Raw genomic sequence first — 14,680 nt, forward strand, 5'->3', positions numbered from 1 at the left:
GTGACCGCCCAGGCCTCTGCCCCAGGGTAGGCCCCTTGCACCTCCAGCTTTCCTATCCGAAAGCCAAACGCTCCTTTCTGGCTGGATTCGTTAATTCTGCTGTTAATTGTGTTTGATCCGGCATGGTTGTGTGGAGCGGTACCGGAACAACGCTGCCGCCAGCCCGCTCCGAGCGGCGCAGCCTGCGGGACCGCGATCGCGGGGGGGGGGAACCAGCGTTCTCGCCGCTCCCGGGGGCACGGAAGCGGCCCGCTGGCGGGTGTGCACGGCGGCCCGGGGACGATGGCGGGCCGGGGCCCGCACACGGCGCGGCCTCCCCGCCGGCCCCGCGTGGCGCCTCCATTTTGTGCCCCCCCCCGCCCCGCTCCCCCGTCCCGCAGCCCGCCACCCTCTATGCAAATAATGCCGCCAGCCCCGCGCTCTGATTGGTCATTCCCAGCCCAAGGCGCCTTCTGGCGCCTTCCCCCTCGCGCGCGAAATATGCAAACGAGCCTCCGGACGCCGTGTTGCGATTGGCTGCCATTCGCTCCCTAGCGCGCTTTCTCTGCCCCCGCCCCCTCCTTCAGCCTACGCTCGTCGGTGTCGTCACCTGCATGCGGCCGCTGGAGGGCTCTCATTGGCTCCCGCGCACGCGAAGCTCCACCCCCCGCCCGTTGAGAGCGGGGGACGAGCGTTGCGGAGCGGTAGGTGGGGGGGGGGAGAGGGGAAAGCGCATGAAGGTTCGAGAATACCGGCCGGCCGGCGGGCACGCCCCCTTCCTGTGTACGTCACGAAGGGTGCGGGTTCCGGCTGGCGCTCATTGGCGGGAAGGGCGGCGGAATACGCGAGCGGATTGGCTGGAGCGGAGAGAAGAGGCGGGCGCTTCTGGAAGGTTCTGAGGGGGTATATAAAGGCGGCGGGGCGGGCGGCGAGCGGTCTCATTGAGCAGCAGCCTTTGCGGAGCCGTTTCCCTTGTGCGCGACCGGGCCTGTCAGGGCCGCTCAGGTAACGGGGCCCGCCGGTGTGGGGAGGGTGGCGGGCCGGGGGAGGGCGGGTGGGAGCGAGCTGCGGGCCGGCGAGGGCGCAGCCTAAAGGCGCCCTTGCAGCGGCAGGGACCGTGGCGTGCAGGGGATAGGGCAGGGTTGGGGGGTGGCGGAGGCCCTTTTGGCGCTGTGGCGGTGGGTTTTTTCCTTTCGGTGTGGTCGATCTGCAGAGCCTTGTGCGTTGTTGTCTTTTTTTCTGCCATATCTAACCTAATGGCGATTTTTTCGGTTTCCCACCCCTTGTTCTCCTGAAGGGGCGGGGGTGGGGGGGGGGGGGGGGGGGGGGAGGAGGGATAGAGGAGACTTAGCGCCCATGTTACCTCCCGCCGGGAACGCCTGGCGATGTGTGTGGGAGGGGGGAGAGGTGGAGCTGTGTCGGTGGGGCCGACGAGCATGCTGGGGTTTGTAGTCCGCGGGGGGAAGGAGTGGGGTTGCGGGACTGCCACGTGGTGGGGGGGGGGCGAGGGCTGGGGGAGGGCGCTGCGTCTCCCCGATGGGTGCGGAGGGGGTTTGTGTGGCAGCAGGACTGGGGCTGTGCCAGGCCACATGGCCTGGCGAGCTCGGCCCACGCAAAGCGGGGACTACACTTGCTAGCACCTAAGATGTCCGTCTCCGACCACGTGATCCCAGCGGGGCGGTGCATGACGGGAGATGGAGTCCCCGGCCACGTGCTGTACCACGTGGTTGGGCCTTGCTCTACCGCGGTTGGACACCAAGTGGTAGAGCTTCTAAATGCATTAACTGTCTGCGCGAAAGAACAGTTGCTGGTAAAATGTGGGATAACAGCGATGAAGCATTTTAGTCTTGAGTTCAATCGTCTTTTTCTTTTTCCCCTCAGACAAGATGTCGAAGGGACCAGCTGTCGGAATTGATCTTGGCACCACCTATTCCTGTGTTGGCGTGTTCCAACATGGGAAGGTGGAAATCATTGCCAATGACCAGGGTAACCGGACCACGCCAAGCTACGTTGCCTTCACAGATACTGAGAGGCTGATCGGCGATGCTGCAAAAAACCAAGTTGCAATGAATCCAACCAATACAGTTTTTGGTAAGGCTGCAAGGTTTGCATATTCATGTACAGAAGCTTAGCATGGTGATGGTAGATGTTCCCTGATTGTAAGAATTACTGATAGCAGGGTTAAAGCTTTGTCTTGAAAATCAAAGCTCCTAATTTGTTTTTTGTTTGAATAATATAACTGCATTACTAATAGCTAAGCTTTTATTATCTACTGGGAAAGTACATGCCTTCCAGTTAAAAACTTGTGCTGCAGGTTGTTTTTGACAGTGATAAGTGGCCTTGACTAAGTGTTTCAGCCTAATTCTTAGACTGCACTGTGGTTTATGGTACAGCAGCTGTAGCATGGCTGTGAGGTGATACTGATGAGTGTGTGCATATCCAAGAGGTGAAACTTAGCAGTGCCTGTGGCTGGGTCTTGACAAGGCAGTAATAATTCTAGGTTAAGTATAGTGTTTAGGGTTTTGTGCATTGTTTTTTAGGAAGAGCTTAATGTTGTTTGTTGTGAATGAACATACTTAATATGGCCAACTAATCTTTTTCCAGATGCAAAACGGTTGATTGGGCGTAGGTTTGATGATTCTGTTGTGCAGTCTGATATGAAGCACTGGCCTTTCACTGTGGTGAATGATGCTGGCAGACCAAAAGTCCAGGTGGAGTACAAAGGCGAGACAAAGAGCTTCTACCCAGAAGAAATTTCTTCCATGGTTTTAACCAAAATGAAGGAAATTGCAGAAGCATATCTTGGGAAGGTGAGGTTTCAGACTTCAGTAAAATGTGATTAACTATTCTGTATGTGTGAGTAGTTACCATACATAGCTGACTTTTGCTTGCCTCTTTTTGTAGACTGTTACTAACGCTGTAGTGACCGTACCAGCCTATTTCAATGACTCTCAGCGTCAGGCTACAAAAGATGCTGGAACCATTGCAGGGCTCAATGTACTGCGAATTATCAATGAGCCAACAGCTGCTGCAATAGCCTATGGCCTGGACAAAAAGGTATGGTATGGAGTGATTACTGTTTCTGGTGTCCAACTAGTAAATGTACTAAACTAGCAGTAGAATGAATTGCACTACAAAAATTGATCTCTTCTTCCAGGTTGGTGCTGAAAGGAATGTTCTTATCTTTGACCTTGGAGGTGGCACCTTTGATGTGTCAATTCTGACTATTGAAGATGGCATCTTTGAGGTGAAATCCACTGCAGGTGACACTCACTTGGGTGGAGAAGACTTTGACAACCGCATGGTCAACCACTTCATTGCTGAATTCAAGCGCAAGCACAAGAAGGACATCAGCGAGAACAAGAGAGCAGTTCGTCGCCTCCGCACTGCATGCGAGCGTGCAAAGCGTACTCTGTCTTCTAGCACGCAGGCCAGTATTGAAATTGATTCTCTCTATGAGGGTATTGACTTCTACACATCCATTACCAGAGCTCGCTTTGAAGAGCTGAACGCTGACCTGTTCCGTGGCACCCTGGATCCTGTGGAAAAGGCCCTGCGGGATGCCAAACTCGACAAATCGCAGATCCATGACATCGTGCTGGTTGGTGGGTCTACTCGTATCCCAAAGATTCAGAAACTGCTGCAGGATTTCTTCAATGGCAAAGAGCTGAACAAGAGCATCAATCCTGATGAAGCTGTGGCTTATGGTGCAGGTAATGACAGAAATTCACATCTTCTGCATGTGAAAACTGTTAGGTGGTGTTGGTAAACTTGGTACTATCTAAACTAAAGTCTCACCAGTACTGGTGTAGGCCCTAGGTCTTCACCTGAATCAGTGAAGCTTTTCAAAGCAGTAAGCAGCTTACTTTGACTTGCAATGATGAATCAGATTCCAAAGCCATTCGTAGTTTCCACCAGAAGTCTGCTAATGATGGCCAAAATCTTCCTTGGATGTCTGAGCGAGCCATGGGCTTAACTGTAGTGTGTGGTGTATCTGTTGCAGAGCCCTTAATGGTTTTTCTCTTCCCCCAGCTGTTCAGGCTGCTATTCTGTCTGGAGACAAGTCTGAGAATGTACAGGATCTGCTGCTGTTGGATGTGACTCCTCTGTCTCTTGGTATTGAGACTGCTGGAGGCGTCATGACAGTCCTGATCAAACGGAATACCACCATCCCCACCAAGCAGACTCAGACATTCACTACTTACTCTGACAACCAGCCTGGTGTGCTGATCCAGGTAGGTGAGCAGCACTGGGGTGAACTGATAGTGCACTCACATAATCGTAAGACCCTGTCAATGCTTCCAGTGGTTGATACTTGAAGTAAATCTTAGGCCAGAGGTCTAGCGTTCTTGCCATCACAAGGGATGCTAGTAAATACCTGGTTGCAATGATGAAAGTGATTCCAAAGCCATTCGTAGTTTCCACCAGAAGTCGAAAGACTTGTGTTGGTCCAAGTACCTTCCTTGGATGTCTGAGCGACCATAGCATTTGAGGATAATACCCTATTATGATTTAGTAATGTGTGGTCAAACTTATGACTTAATTTGCTGGTTCTTCTTACTAGGTATATGAAGGAGAACGTGCTATGACTAAGGACAACAACTTGCTGGGCAAGTTTGAGCTGACCGGTATTCCCCCTGCTCCCAGAGGTGTACCTCAGATTGAAGTAACCTTTGATATTGATGCCAATGGCATCCTGAATGTGTCTGCGGTTGATAAGAGCACTGGCAAGGAGAACAAGATCACGATAACAAATGATAAGGGTAAGGATCATGTGTTCCTGAGTGTGGAAGACTGGCTAGCTGCCTAAGTTTGGCTTGTCAAACTCTGCCTTTATCACCTTGACTTAGAACTGTGAGCCTTGTTATCAGTGCAGTGATCCATGAGTTTCTAAGAAGGTCCATGAAGTGGCTTAAGATGAGGGCACCTGGTAGCCTATGGGCCCCTGCCTGCCCAAAAGCGTAGGTTGTGTAATGTGTGGGAAGCTGTAATCCTGTGCTAAAAATGACTGGCTAGAAAACCACAGTCTGAAACGCTGCTGTGTTTCTGCAGGCCGGCTGAGCAAGGAAGACATTGAGCGCATGGTTCAGGAAGCAGAGAAATACAAAGCAGAAGATGAGAAGCAGCGTGATAAAGTGTCTTCTAAGAACTCCCTGGAGTCTTACGCATTCAACATGAAAGCTACTGTTGAAGATGAGAAGCTCCAGGGCAAGATCTCTGATGAGGACAAGCAGAAAATCCTGGACAAATGCAATGAAATCATCAACTGGCTGGACAAGAATCAGGTACGTCATATTCCATGTTTGGTCAGTGTTTACTTCTAGTGTCTTGCTGAGCTACAAAGAAAGCTCAAGAGGAGGATGGAGGAGAGCTATTGGTTGCTGTGATGAAAGTGATTCCAAAGCCATTCGTAGTTTCCACCAGAAGTCGAAAGACTTGTGTTGGTCCAAGCACCTTCCTTGGATGTCTGAGCGACCACAGCTGACCAAGCATATTGCTTTCAATTCCTCCTAATTCAGGCTGGCTAGCTTGCAAGTATGACCTTCTCTGCCCTTAAGTGGGGTCCTGTTGCTCTGGGAGCAGTGTAAGCTCTAGGAGTGACCTAAGGGGGTCCTAAATTACTGGGTTGTTCTTGTTGGAACTAGACCAAGTAGAAATATTCTTGCATCTAGCCCAATGCAAGTGTGACTTGGTGGGGCTGAAAACAGGCTAAACAGCCAGGTAGTGCTGGTTAACTTCTGGACTGTATGTGCTTAGTGAGAGCAGCAGGTCCTGAGCTTTTGTCCTTTTCAGACGGCTGAGAAGGAGGAGTTTGAGCACCAGCAGAAAGAGCTGGAGAAGGTGTGCAACCCCATCATCACCAAACTGTACCAGAGTGCGGGAGGAATGCCTGGTGGGATGCCTGGCGGATTCCCTGGTGGTGGAGCTCCTCCATCTGGTGGAGCTTCTTCTGGACCAACCATTGAGGAGGTGGACTAAAGCCACTGGGAAATGCATTCCACTAGCAGTTAGTATTGGAGGACCCCCAAGTTGGGGGTTAGATTGAAGGACCCTGTAGGCACATCTGGGTATATTTTGCCAGATTAAAACTCCATAACTGAGCTGCTGTAAAAATAAAAAACATTTTCTGGGCATTTTAAATACTTGAACATGTGCGCAGGAGGGGAGATGAATACCATTGCACTTTACAGTACTGTAAACAAGTGGAAATGCAATTCATGTCCTAAAGAATAAAAACTATTTAATGGGCATCACACTGTTTGTCTTCACTTCTTTGTTGTATGTACCAGTGTGGGGAAAAAGTGAAAATAAATTTAGTGGTAAATGAAAATGATACACATACTAGCTGAGTGTCTTCTAACCATGAGGATTAATGCAAGGTTCCAGGTTAAGTAGCCTTGAGAGAGGTTTCAGGTTGAGCTGCTTCATGTCTCCAGAGCCTGAGTAATGAACTGAAGATAGGTGTCCTGATAAGCCTGTATTTGGAGGACAAGGTGACACAGGCAGCATAGGCTTGGCTTTGCTTTCGGTTAAGGATTATAGAGCTTTTACACCATCCTAAAAGCATGGACTGAAGAATTAAAATGGCTTTTAATTCTGGCCTAAAGCCACAGCAGCTTTATCCGCATTGTTTCTTAGCCCCTCCCTTCAGCTGCAGATGCCTGATGGTAATTGCCAGTCCCAAGCTGGCTTTGCTAGATGGCCACAACATGCAGGGAGATGGGGTGGTGGCTGGGAACCAGGTGCTGCTTGGGCAGGACAGGGGAACACCTTCTCAGTGTGTGCGTATACATAATGCTTACACAATGCTAAAAAAAAAAGGCAGCAAGCCTTCTTTAAGGAAGTGATAATTGAAGCTGAGTGACCTCACCCTTTTAAAAAACATTTTCAGAGATGGACTTTTGGAGCTAGTTACCATTAACCCACAGCAGGAAAGAGCGTCTTTAAAATAGGATACAAAAATACAAAGTGGATAATCCTCCTTTGGTCCTGGAAGCATTTATGAGCTCAAGGATCAACCCTGCCTTGTGGGAGGGTGAGTTCAGGGGTGGCTCCACTCAGAGAAGTCATTGCTGGCTGGGGAGGTGGCTTTTGGCAGTTTCTTCAACAATTGTCAGCAATTATGTTGCTTATTATATAGTATTAGTATATGTATTAGTGCATCTATATAATATGTTACATATAGTACCAGCAGTATGGCTCCCAGTGAGCTTGGCATAGTAGAGTGGCAATTTTCATTCAGTTGTGACTCTAGACCATAGAAATGATCACTATTACTATATTGCTTATTATATATAGAGGGATGATTCAGAATAATCGGCAATTCAGTGCTGGTTATTTTTTATCTGGGTGCTTCATGAGTTAAAACACTTCTCTCTTCCCTGAGTAATTTCTTTCTCAACATTGGAGAAGAATTGAGGGGATTTTTTTATTTTAACAGCAGTGCTTAACCAAAGGGGAAAAGTGATGCTGTGATAGCCGAACGCTGCTATTGCTGCCTCTGCAGTGCACGTTCCTTGGCTGGATGGACTGTCGCAGGGCTGCCTGCAGCACAGCTGCTGAAATGCTAGCAGGGGAGCAGCTGAGCATGTTAAAAAGCTCTGCGTGTCATTACAGCAGGACAGTCCTGCTTACCTACGGGTAGTTTGGGTCCTTTTCTGGATCAGTGGGATGGTAAAAGGGAGACTGCCCACGCTACGTCCATCCTGCAGGACATTGGGGGAAAAAAAGAAGTCTTGAGGCGTAATCCAGAAAAAGGCACGGTGTGGGAGCTGCAGGATCTTTTGTGCTGTGCCACACCTTTCATTATCACCTCTTACTTTCCTGCCTCTCGGGCAATTTTCGTTAAGTTGTGACTGCAGTCCAATAAAAATCATCACTAGAATAGAATCGTTCAGTTGGAAGGGACTTAGAATGATCATCTAGTCCAACTGCCTGACCACGGCTAAAAGTTGGAGCAAGTTGTTAAGGGCATCGTCCAAATGCCTCTTAAACACTGACAGGCGTGGGGTGTTGACCACCTCTCTAGGAAGCCTGTTTGAATGTTTGACCACCCTCTTGGTAAAGAAATGCTTCCTAATGTCCAGCCTAAACCTCCCTTGGCGCAGCTTTGAACCATTCCCACGCATCCTGTCCCTGGATCCCGGGGAGAAGAGATCAGCACCTCCCTCTCCACATCCCCTCAATGAAGTCGCCCCTCAGCCTCCTCCAAACTAGACAAACCCAGAGTCCTCAGCCGCTCCACAGGCCATGCCCTCCAGCCCTGTCACCAGCTCTGCTGCCCGCCTCTGGACGCATTCGAGGCCCTTCACATCCTTCTTAAATGGTGGGGCCCAGATCCGCACACAGTACTTGAGGTGAGCCTGCACCGACGCTGAACGCAGCGGGATAATCGCCGCTTTTGACGGGCTGGTTATGCCGTGTTTGATGCACCCCAGGATGTGGTTTGCCCTCTTGGCTGCCGGGGCACGCTGCTGACTCCTGTTGAGCCTGCTGTCAGCCAGCACCCCCAGATCCCTTTCTGCAGGGCTGGTCTTCAGCCACTGTCTCCCCATTCATTACTTGTGCTCAGCCTTACTCCATCCTAGGTGCCGAATCCGGCACTTGTTCAGTTTCATACCATTAATGATTGCCCAGTGCTCCAATCTATCTAGATTCCTCTGCAAGGCCTCCTGTCCCTCGAGACAGTCCACGGCACCTCCCAGTATAGCATCATCAGCACACTTACATGCACTCACCTCCTGCCTCCAGATAATTGATACAAATATTGAACAGAACTGACCCAAGAATGGAGCCCTGAGGAACACTGCTGGTGACCGGTCACCAGCCAGATGTTGCCACCTTCACTACAATCCCTTGAGCCCTGCCATTTGTCCGGTTCTTCATGCAGGGCACCGTGTACCTGCTCATCTCACAACTGGACAACTTGTCCAGAAGGACACTATGAGGGATGGCATCAACAGCCTTTCTAAAATCCAGAAAAACTACATCCATTGCCTTCCTTTCATCTGCCAGGTGCGTGTTGTGGTTGAACCCTGGCCAGCAGCTCAGCCCCACCCAGCCGCTCGCTCACTCCTCCCCGGTGGGATGGGGGAGAGAATCAGAAGAGTAAAAGTGAGAAAACTTGTGGGTTGAGACAAAGACAGTTTAATAGGTAAAGAAAAAGCCATGCACGCAAGCAAAGCAAAACAAGAATTCATTCACCCCTTCCCATGGGCAGGGAGGTGTTCAGCCATCTCCAGGAAAGCAGGGCTCCATCACGCGTAACGGTGACTTGGGAAGACAAACGCCATCACTCTGAACGTCCCCCTCCTTCCTTCTTCTTCCCCCACCTTTACATGCTGAGCATGACGCCATGCGGTGTGGAATAGCCCTTTGGTCGGTTGGGGTCAGCTGTCCCAGCCGTGTCCCCTCCCAGCTTCTTGTGCCCCCCAGCCCACTCGCTGGTGGGGTGGGGTGAGGAGCAGAAAAGGCCTTGGCTGTGTGTCAGCACTGCTCAGCAGGAACAAAAACATCTCCGTGTGATCAACACTGTGTTCAGCACAAATCCAAACCACAGCCCCATACCAGCTACTGGGAAGAAAATTAACTCTATCCCAGCCAAAACCAGGGTGACCTTAGTGTGGGACAGTGACTTAGGCAGGACTGTCCCTTTGCGACCCCATGCTGTCTGTGCCTGCTGACTGCAATGTCATTTGCATTGCCAGGAGGGTATTATAATTTCCTAATAATAACTGGGGAATAACTGAAACATTAATTGCACTTCCTCACAAAGTAGGGCGGGGGGAGCACCGCGCTGTCGGATTAATGTTACACTCCAGCGTTTAAATGCATTTCAGCTTGGGGCATGCCCTGAGGGGGCTGGGGACCCGGGCAGCTGGCCGGCGCTGGCGGCACTTGGCCACCAGATGACAGCACCTGACCACTGAATGGCAGAGAGGCACTTCATTTCGGTTGCCCCCCCCGGTTTTGAATTAAATCCCCCCAAAAGGTTCATGGCATTTAATGCCGTCCGTAGCAGCATCTCCCATTAATAGTGTGTAATGCTTTTATTGCCGTAAGGGACACTAAATGCAAATGGTTTTTGGAAAGTGGCATTTTAAGGTATTTTAGAAACAGCAGCTTAAGCCAGCACAGTTTTTATAGGAGGGCATTCCTAGGGGTTGTCGGAGCTATGATTTAAAATTACCAGTCTTGTCAGGCTAAGGGATGAGGTTTCACAGTGCAAATTATGACCAAGCACGGGTACAGGCTGAGGGTCAGGCTGCGGGGATGCGAGACGGACAGGGGGAGAGAAGGGGCTGCTGCGGGGTTCACAGTCACACCGGCACATGCACGAGGGCATAGGCAGTTTTAGTGAAGTAAATGAATGAAAACAGTGTCAAACTTGTGAGTTTTTACATTCATGACAACAAAGAGGCCTGAAGAGTTGTGTGCAAAACAGGGGAACTGTTTTTAGGTTAACGTACGGCTAATTCGAGAAGTTCTTGAATTCAAGTTCTTTCCTTTTCTTTTCTTTAAAAACTTGAATTCAATTTTTTCCTTTTTTCTTTGTTAAAAAGCTTAAATTGAAGATTTTTCTTTTTCTGTTACAAGTGTTTCTCAATTAGGCACAGGCTGGGTAATAGGTTGGAAGCCTCCACAGCCGTACCTGGTGAGGCTAATGCCAAGGGCAGCCACCTGTGTGGCTGTCGCGTTTCTCTGCTGGTAATGCTGCTGCCCTGGGTGCAAGAACAGAGGCAAAGAAACACATGCAGGTAACATCTACACGGCTTTATTTTGTGCATCTTTTGAGAATCTTGTTTTCTTCCAAAGCGGCAGGGTGTTCAGCTGTATTTTCTTTACCGATGAGCAAGATCTGTCTCTGTAGGGGCAAAGAGAAGCAGCAATGCTGCATCTGACTGACAGGAGAGCTCTGCAGGAGGCAAGCTCCCCATTCAGGCTCCCAGCTTTCCTAACTAGCAAGTTTTGCAGCCAAGCAGCTATTGCAATGGCTTGATCTTGGGCCTCTCAGCTCCTGTGCCCTGTGATACAACTATTTCTTTCATGTAAGCTCTGTCCGGTTATTCCCCTGCTCTAAAGGCCATGAAAGAGCTGGCCGTGTGAATCACCTCCTTTGGTTACTGCCTTACTGGAAAGGGCAAAGTTAATTCATAGTTTATTTAGGGGGCCTCAGAAGTTACCAGGGTTTCATCTCCCTGGAAAGTCTCAGCGGGTTGCTTCTGCCAAAGCTGTTAGGTTGCATTAGTCCGGTAACAGTAACATTGTAAAGGAAAAAACCATTCATTTTGAATTTAGCATTGCAGCTTCCCACTGGAGCCTCTGTGGTGAGCAGAGGACCTTTTCCAAGTCTCTCTGCTTGGTATTGAAATGCTGAGGCAACAGTTCTCCTGCATGGTTTCATACTGAAGTGCAGTGGGGTCTGAAATGCTGATATCCAGGGGCAGCCTCTCCCTGCAGCTACTCTCAAATGCTTTAGGATTAAAGAATAGTCAGTGGAGTAAAGTCCAGTTAAACTGACATGTATCAATGACCAGTGTTGCCTGTCTTAGAGGAAAGCATGAAAAATGTCCCAGTAAATAGGCTTAAGGAAGGGTTTTTACTTGATATTTCATCAGAAGAGGCTGAATTTGGTTCTGCTGAGGAGGAACCCTTGATTCTCCTGCAGGTAACACAAACATGCTGCACTTCTTCACAAGACAGGAATTAGCTTAAGGGTTTGTTTTACAAGCTCAGAAGTCTGCTTGGACACTGCTGACTGCTTTCTGGGATGCCTTCACCAAGGTGAATTAAATCTTTTTTCCTTTTCAAAGTGGTTTGGTGTCTGTTTTCAGAGATAAAGAGTGCTGTGGCTGTTTTGTAGAAGAGGCAAGGAGTATGTTACTGGCTTGCCCCTGTAAAAGCTCCTGCTTTGGGGTATTACCAAATTTCTTGGTGTGTTTGTGAGAGTGACAGAGACAGAGTGCATTTATTTTTTTATAAAACTGGGATAGAGGTATGCAGCCTAAGTTTGGGCTTGAAGGAGATTCCTGCTGGAGTCAGCGACCCAGCTGGGGGAGAGCTTCATTCTTGCTAACCGGTGGGAAGCTGAAGCTGGGGTAGAGTCAGGCTGATTTTCCCAGCAGCCCTGTTCAAGCACCTGATTCAGCTTCTTGGAAAACCACAGCCCAAGGGTTACAGAGGGAGTCCAGGAGCAGAGGTAAGAAAAAAGCTCTGGGTTCCTTGTCCAGCTTTTTCATAAAACATTAAGTACTCTGCTATTGAGGAGGGAAACTGTGTGTGGTCTGGGAGTCAGACTCAGTTTATTTCCTACACGTACTGCAAAATGCGAAGAAAAAGGGAGCTTTGAAGAAGCTTTCACAGTTTCTTGAAGAAGAAAGCATTATTGAAAGAGTTTATTGGGATTAAACACTCATGTTTTGCAAGTAAACCCAGGTTTATAATCTGCAGTAGCCTTAAAGATAATTAACCAAGCTGTGCTTGACTTTCCTGCCTTGGAGAAGAGGGAACTCCCTAACCCTGAACAACTGCAAAGGTGCTGTTAACTCTTTCAAATAATCCTTAGAAACCCATGTAAAGAAAGAAAAGAATAAAAACGCCTCAGGAAAAGTGAGAGCTGGGTGTTCAGTAGTGGGTGGCAACAGCTGGTTGTAAGGAAAGGGCATGAATCAAAGCTGCGATTTGAAATTGCCATTATAGAAGAGCTTGCTGTAAAGGCAAAATGCAGCCAAACCAGGAGACCAAGCAGCCTCCTCACTGCTGAGCCTCAGTATTTGTCTCTTCTTTCTGGTCAAGTGCCTGTTTTTTCATCACACGATTGACTCCGCGGCTGTTTTGTTCAGGCTGAAAGCCAGGAGCGCTTGCTGGAGGAGGTAGTCGATGCAGAGGTCCTGGGGCCTTGAAAAAGCAAGGATTAATAGGTTTGCTGCCTTTGAGCTGTGCACCCAAGTCAGCATTGAATAAAGGCTTTTGCTAGCAGCTAGGCAGCCAGGCTGCAAAGCCCGGGCTCCCAGCCCCTTCGGGGTGCCTGGCCGGGAAGCGGGGTCGAGGTCCCTGCGTGCGAGTAGCCGGCGGCAGCTGTCTGGGCTGTCTGGCACATGGGGTGGAGGACTGGCCGCTCAGGTGGGAGCCCCCAGGTCCTGCAATGCAAAGGGCTGTGTAGCCCATGCTCCCCGTGCAGAGCAGTGTCTGAGCAGCAGCTGTGGGCAAGCTCCTGGGGTCCCCCGATTCCTGCCCCAACCGCGCTTTCTGGGGGTGAGCCTGGAGCCCTACGGCGGGGCGGGCAGCTCTGCTGCTGCGTGCCCCCCTCTTCCTCAGATCAGTTGATGCCTTCAGTTTTCAAGGCTCTTTCCACTAGCTCTAAAGGATAATACAACCTGTGGCAGAGGGATGCAAAGGCATACATGTCATGGGCTGGTTTACGAGCTTCGGCAGAAAATAGAGCAAACCTCTGGGCACATCCGCCTGCGTTTCATGTATCATGTGGGATTCTTTGACATTTAAAAGCAGCAACAGAGCACCTAAGCCTGGTATCTGGGAGCAAGGTAAGGACAATGGCTCAATTTGTAATCTCTTCCCCATCACTGGATTTATTAATAACGCTGCCTTTAGTTAGCAGACAAATAGGTACTCAGCAGCCCTCTGCTCAGCCCTCCTCCTCCCCTCATGCTTTTTCTGCTCTTCTTCCGCTATCCCACATCATCATCCCTTATCTGTCGATTTTCCAACAATGCCTAATTCTATTATTTGGAATGATTTCCCACCGGGCGGTAGTTTATTTCTGTCATCAAATCTCTGATGAAATCTTTAGACATGAAATATTTAGCCCGATACCAACAAATCGCACATAGTGTTAACGTGTCACAAGCTGCCTGGAGACAGCATTAGGCTGTAATTTGAAAGTGAGTGAAGTGATAATGCCATGCGCGCTGCTTTTGTGAGCATGCATCAATGCATCTTTTGCCAGGGCTAGTCATTGACAGCAAATCGACTCCCACTAATAGTATGCGGGAGGGTGGCAAAATTGGAGGTGATGCAGAAAATAAAGCATATTGACCAGCCAACTGCAGCGCCTCAGTAGCCTTTAATCTATTATTGCCCTTGATGGGGATGTTTTAATGCAACTTTACTGTCAATCGCATTTATAGTCGCACACTCTGCCTGCTGGGGAGCACTGTGAAAATGGCAGAACTTGGATCATGCTGTTGCTTAGAGCTCATAGTTATTGATTGTGGCCGGGCTCAGGAGTCTGGGTTATAATTATTTCATTAAACCATTTAACGGTTATCAAATATGAACCCTTCTACCACTCCATTTAGGAAATGCAGCGAGCTTTAAGTTTTATTGCTAATCCATGTTGATCTTATTTTTCTTAAATTGTCCGATGCTCCCAAGTGGTCGCTGTTCCCCTGCCAAGGCTCTCTGCGTATTGATCCCGGGAGAGCCACTCTCAGTGACGCTGGCCTCTCACGTGGCACAGGGAGATGGGATTATATGTGAGTGAGCCTGTGTTAACAGATCATCCCAAATAATAACTGACCCCTGCTCCCCTCTCTGACCTGTTTTTGCCACGGTGGAGTCACTCCCAGTTTGCTGGTAGGGAAGCTAGAAAAGCTAGAAAATCTGCTTTATACTGCCAGCCCTGTCTGGGGGGAGAAGACTCTCAATCTCTTCCCTTATGGAAGACATTCCGTGCCTCAGT

The 14,680-nt window shown here is 49.5% G+C and overlaps 1 protein-coding gene and 3 non-coding genes across 4 annotated transcripts; all 4 read left to right on the plus strand.

Annotated features, from left to right (window-relative positions):
* The first annotated feature begins 828 nt into the window (after window positions 1-828).
* Window positions 829-6,235, plus strand: HSPA8 (heat shock protein family A (Hsp70) member 8). The gene is made up of 9 exons (XM_072884772.1): window positions 829-984; window positions 1,861-2,070; window positions 2,584-2,789; window positions 2,884-3,036; window positions 3,137-3,692; window positions 4,012-4,214; window positions 4,544-4,742; window positions 5,032-5,264; window positions 5,773-6,235. Exons 2-9 carry the CDS (start codon window positions 1,866-1,868, stop codon window positions 5,956-5,958), a joined length of 1,941 nt encoding a protein of 646 aa, XP_072740873.1. The 5' UTR covers window positions 829-984; window positions 1,861-1,865; the 3' UTR covers window positions 5,959-6,235.
* Window positions 3,852-3,942, plus strand: LOC140661960 (small nucleolar RNA SNORD14). The gene has a single exon (XR_012045954.1). It is a non-coding gene; the product is annotated as a small nucleolar RNA SNORD14 (small nucleolar RNA).
* Window positions 4,362-4,458, plus strand: LOC140661958 (small nucleolar RNA SNORD14). The gene has a single exon (XR_012045952.1). It is a non-coding gene; the product is annotated as a small nucleolar RNA SNORD14 (small nucleolar RNA).
* LOC140661959 (small nucleolar RNA SNORD14) lies at window positions 5,358-5,454 on the plus strand. The gene has a single exon (XR_012045953.1). It is a non-coding gene; the product is annotated as a small nucleolar RNA SNORD14 (small nucleolar RNA).
* Window positions 6,236-14,680: the final 8,445 nt, after the last annotated feature.

This window comes from Ciconia boyciana, chromosome 20, assembly GCF_034638445.1.
Source record: "Ciconia boyciana chromosome 20, ASM3463844v1, whole genome shotgun sequence".
NCBI classification, from domain to species: Eukaryota; Metazoa; Chordata; class Aves; order Ciconiiformes; family Ciconiidae; genus Ciconia; species Ciconia boyciana.

Excerpts from the sequence above, each read along its gene's own strand:
- HSPA8 (XM_072884772.1), top strand. The coding sequence starts at position 1,866 with ATGTCGAAGGGACCAGCTGTCGGAATTGATCTTGGCACCACCTATTCC. Across the intron at positions 2,071-2,583 it reads TCCAACCAATACAGTTTTTG|ATGCAAAACGGTTGATTGGG; the intron begins GTAAGGCTGCAA and ends ATCTTTTTCCAG. Across the intron at positions 2,790-2,883 it reads CAGAAGCATATCTTGGGAAG|ACTGTTACTAACGCTGTAGT; the intron begins GTGAGGTTTCAG and ends CTCTTTTTGTAG.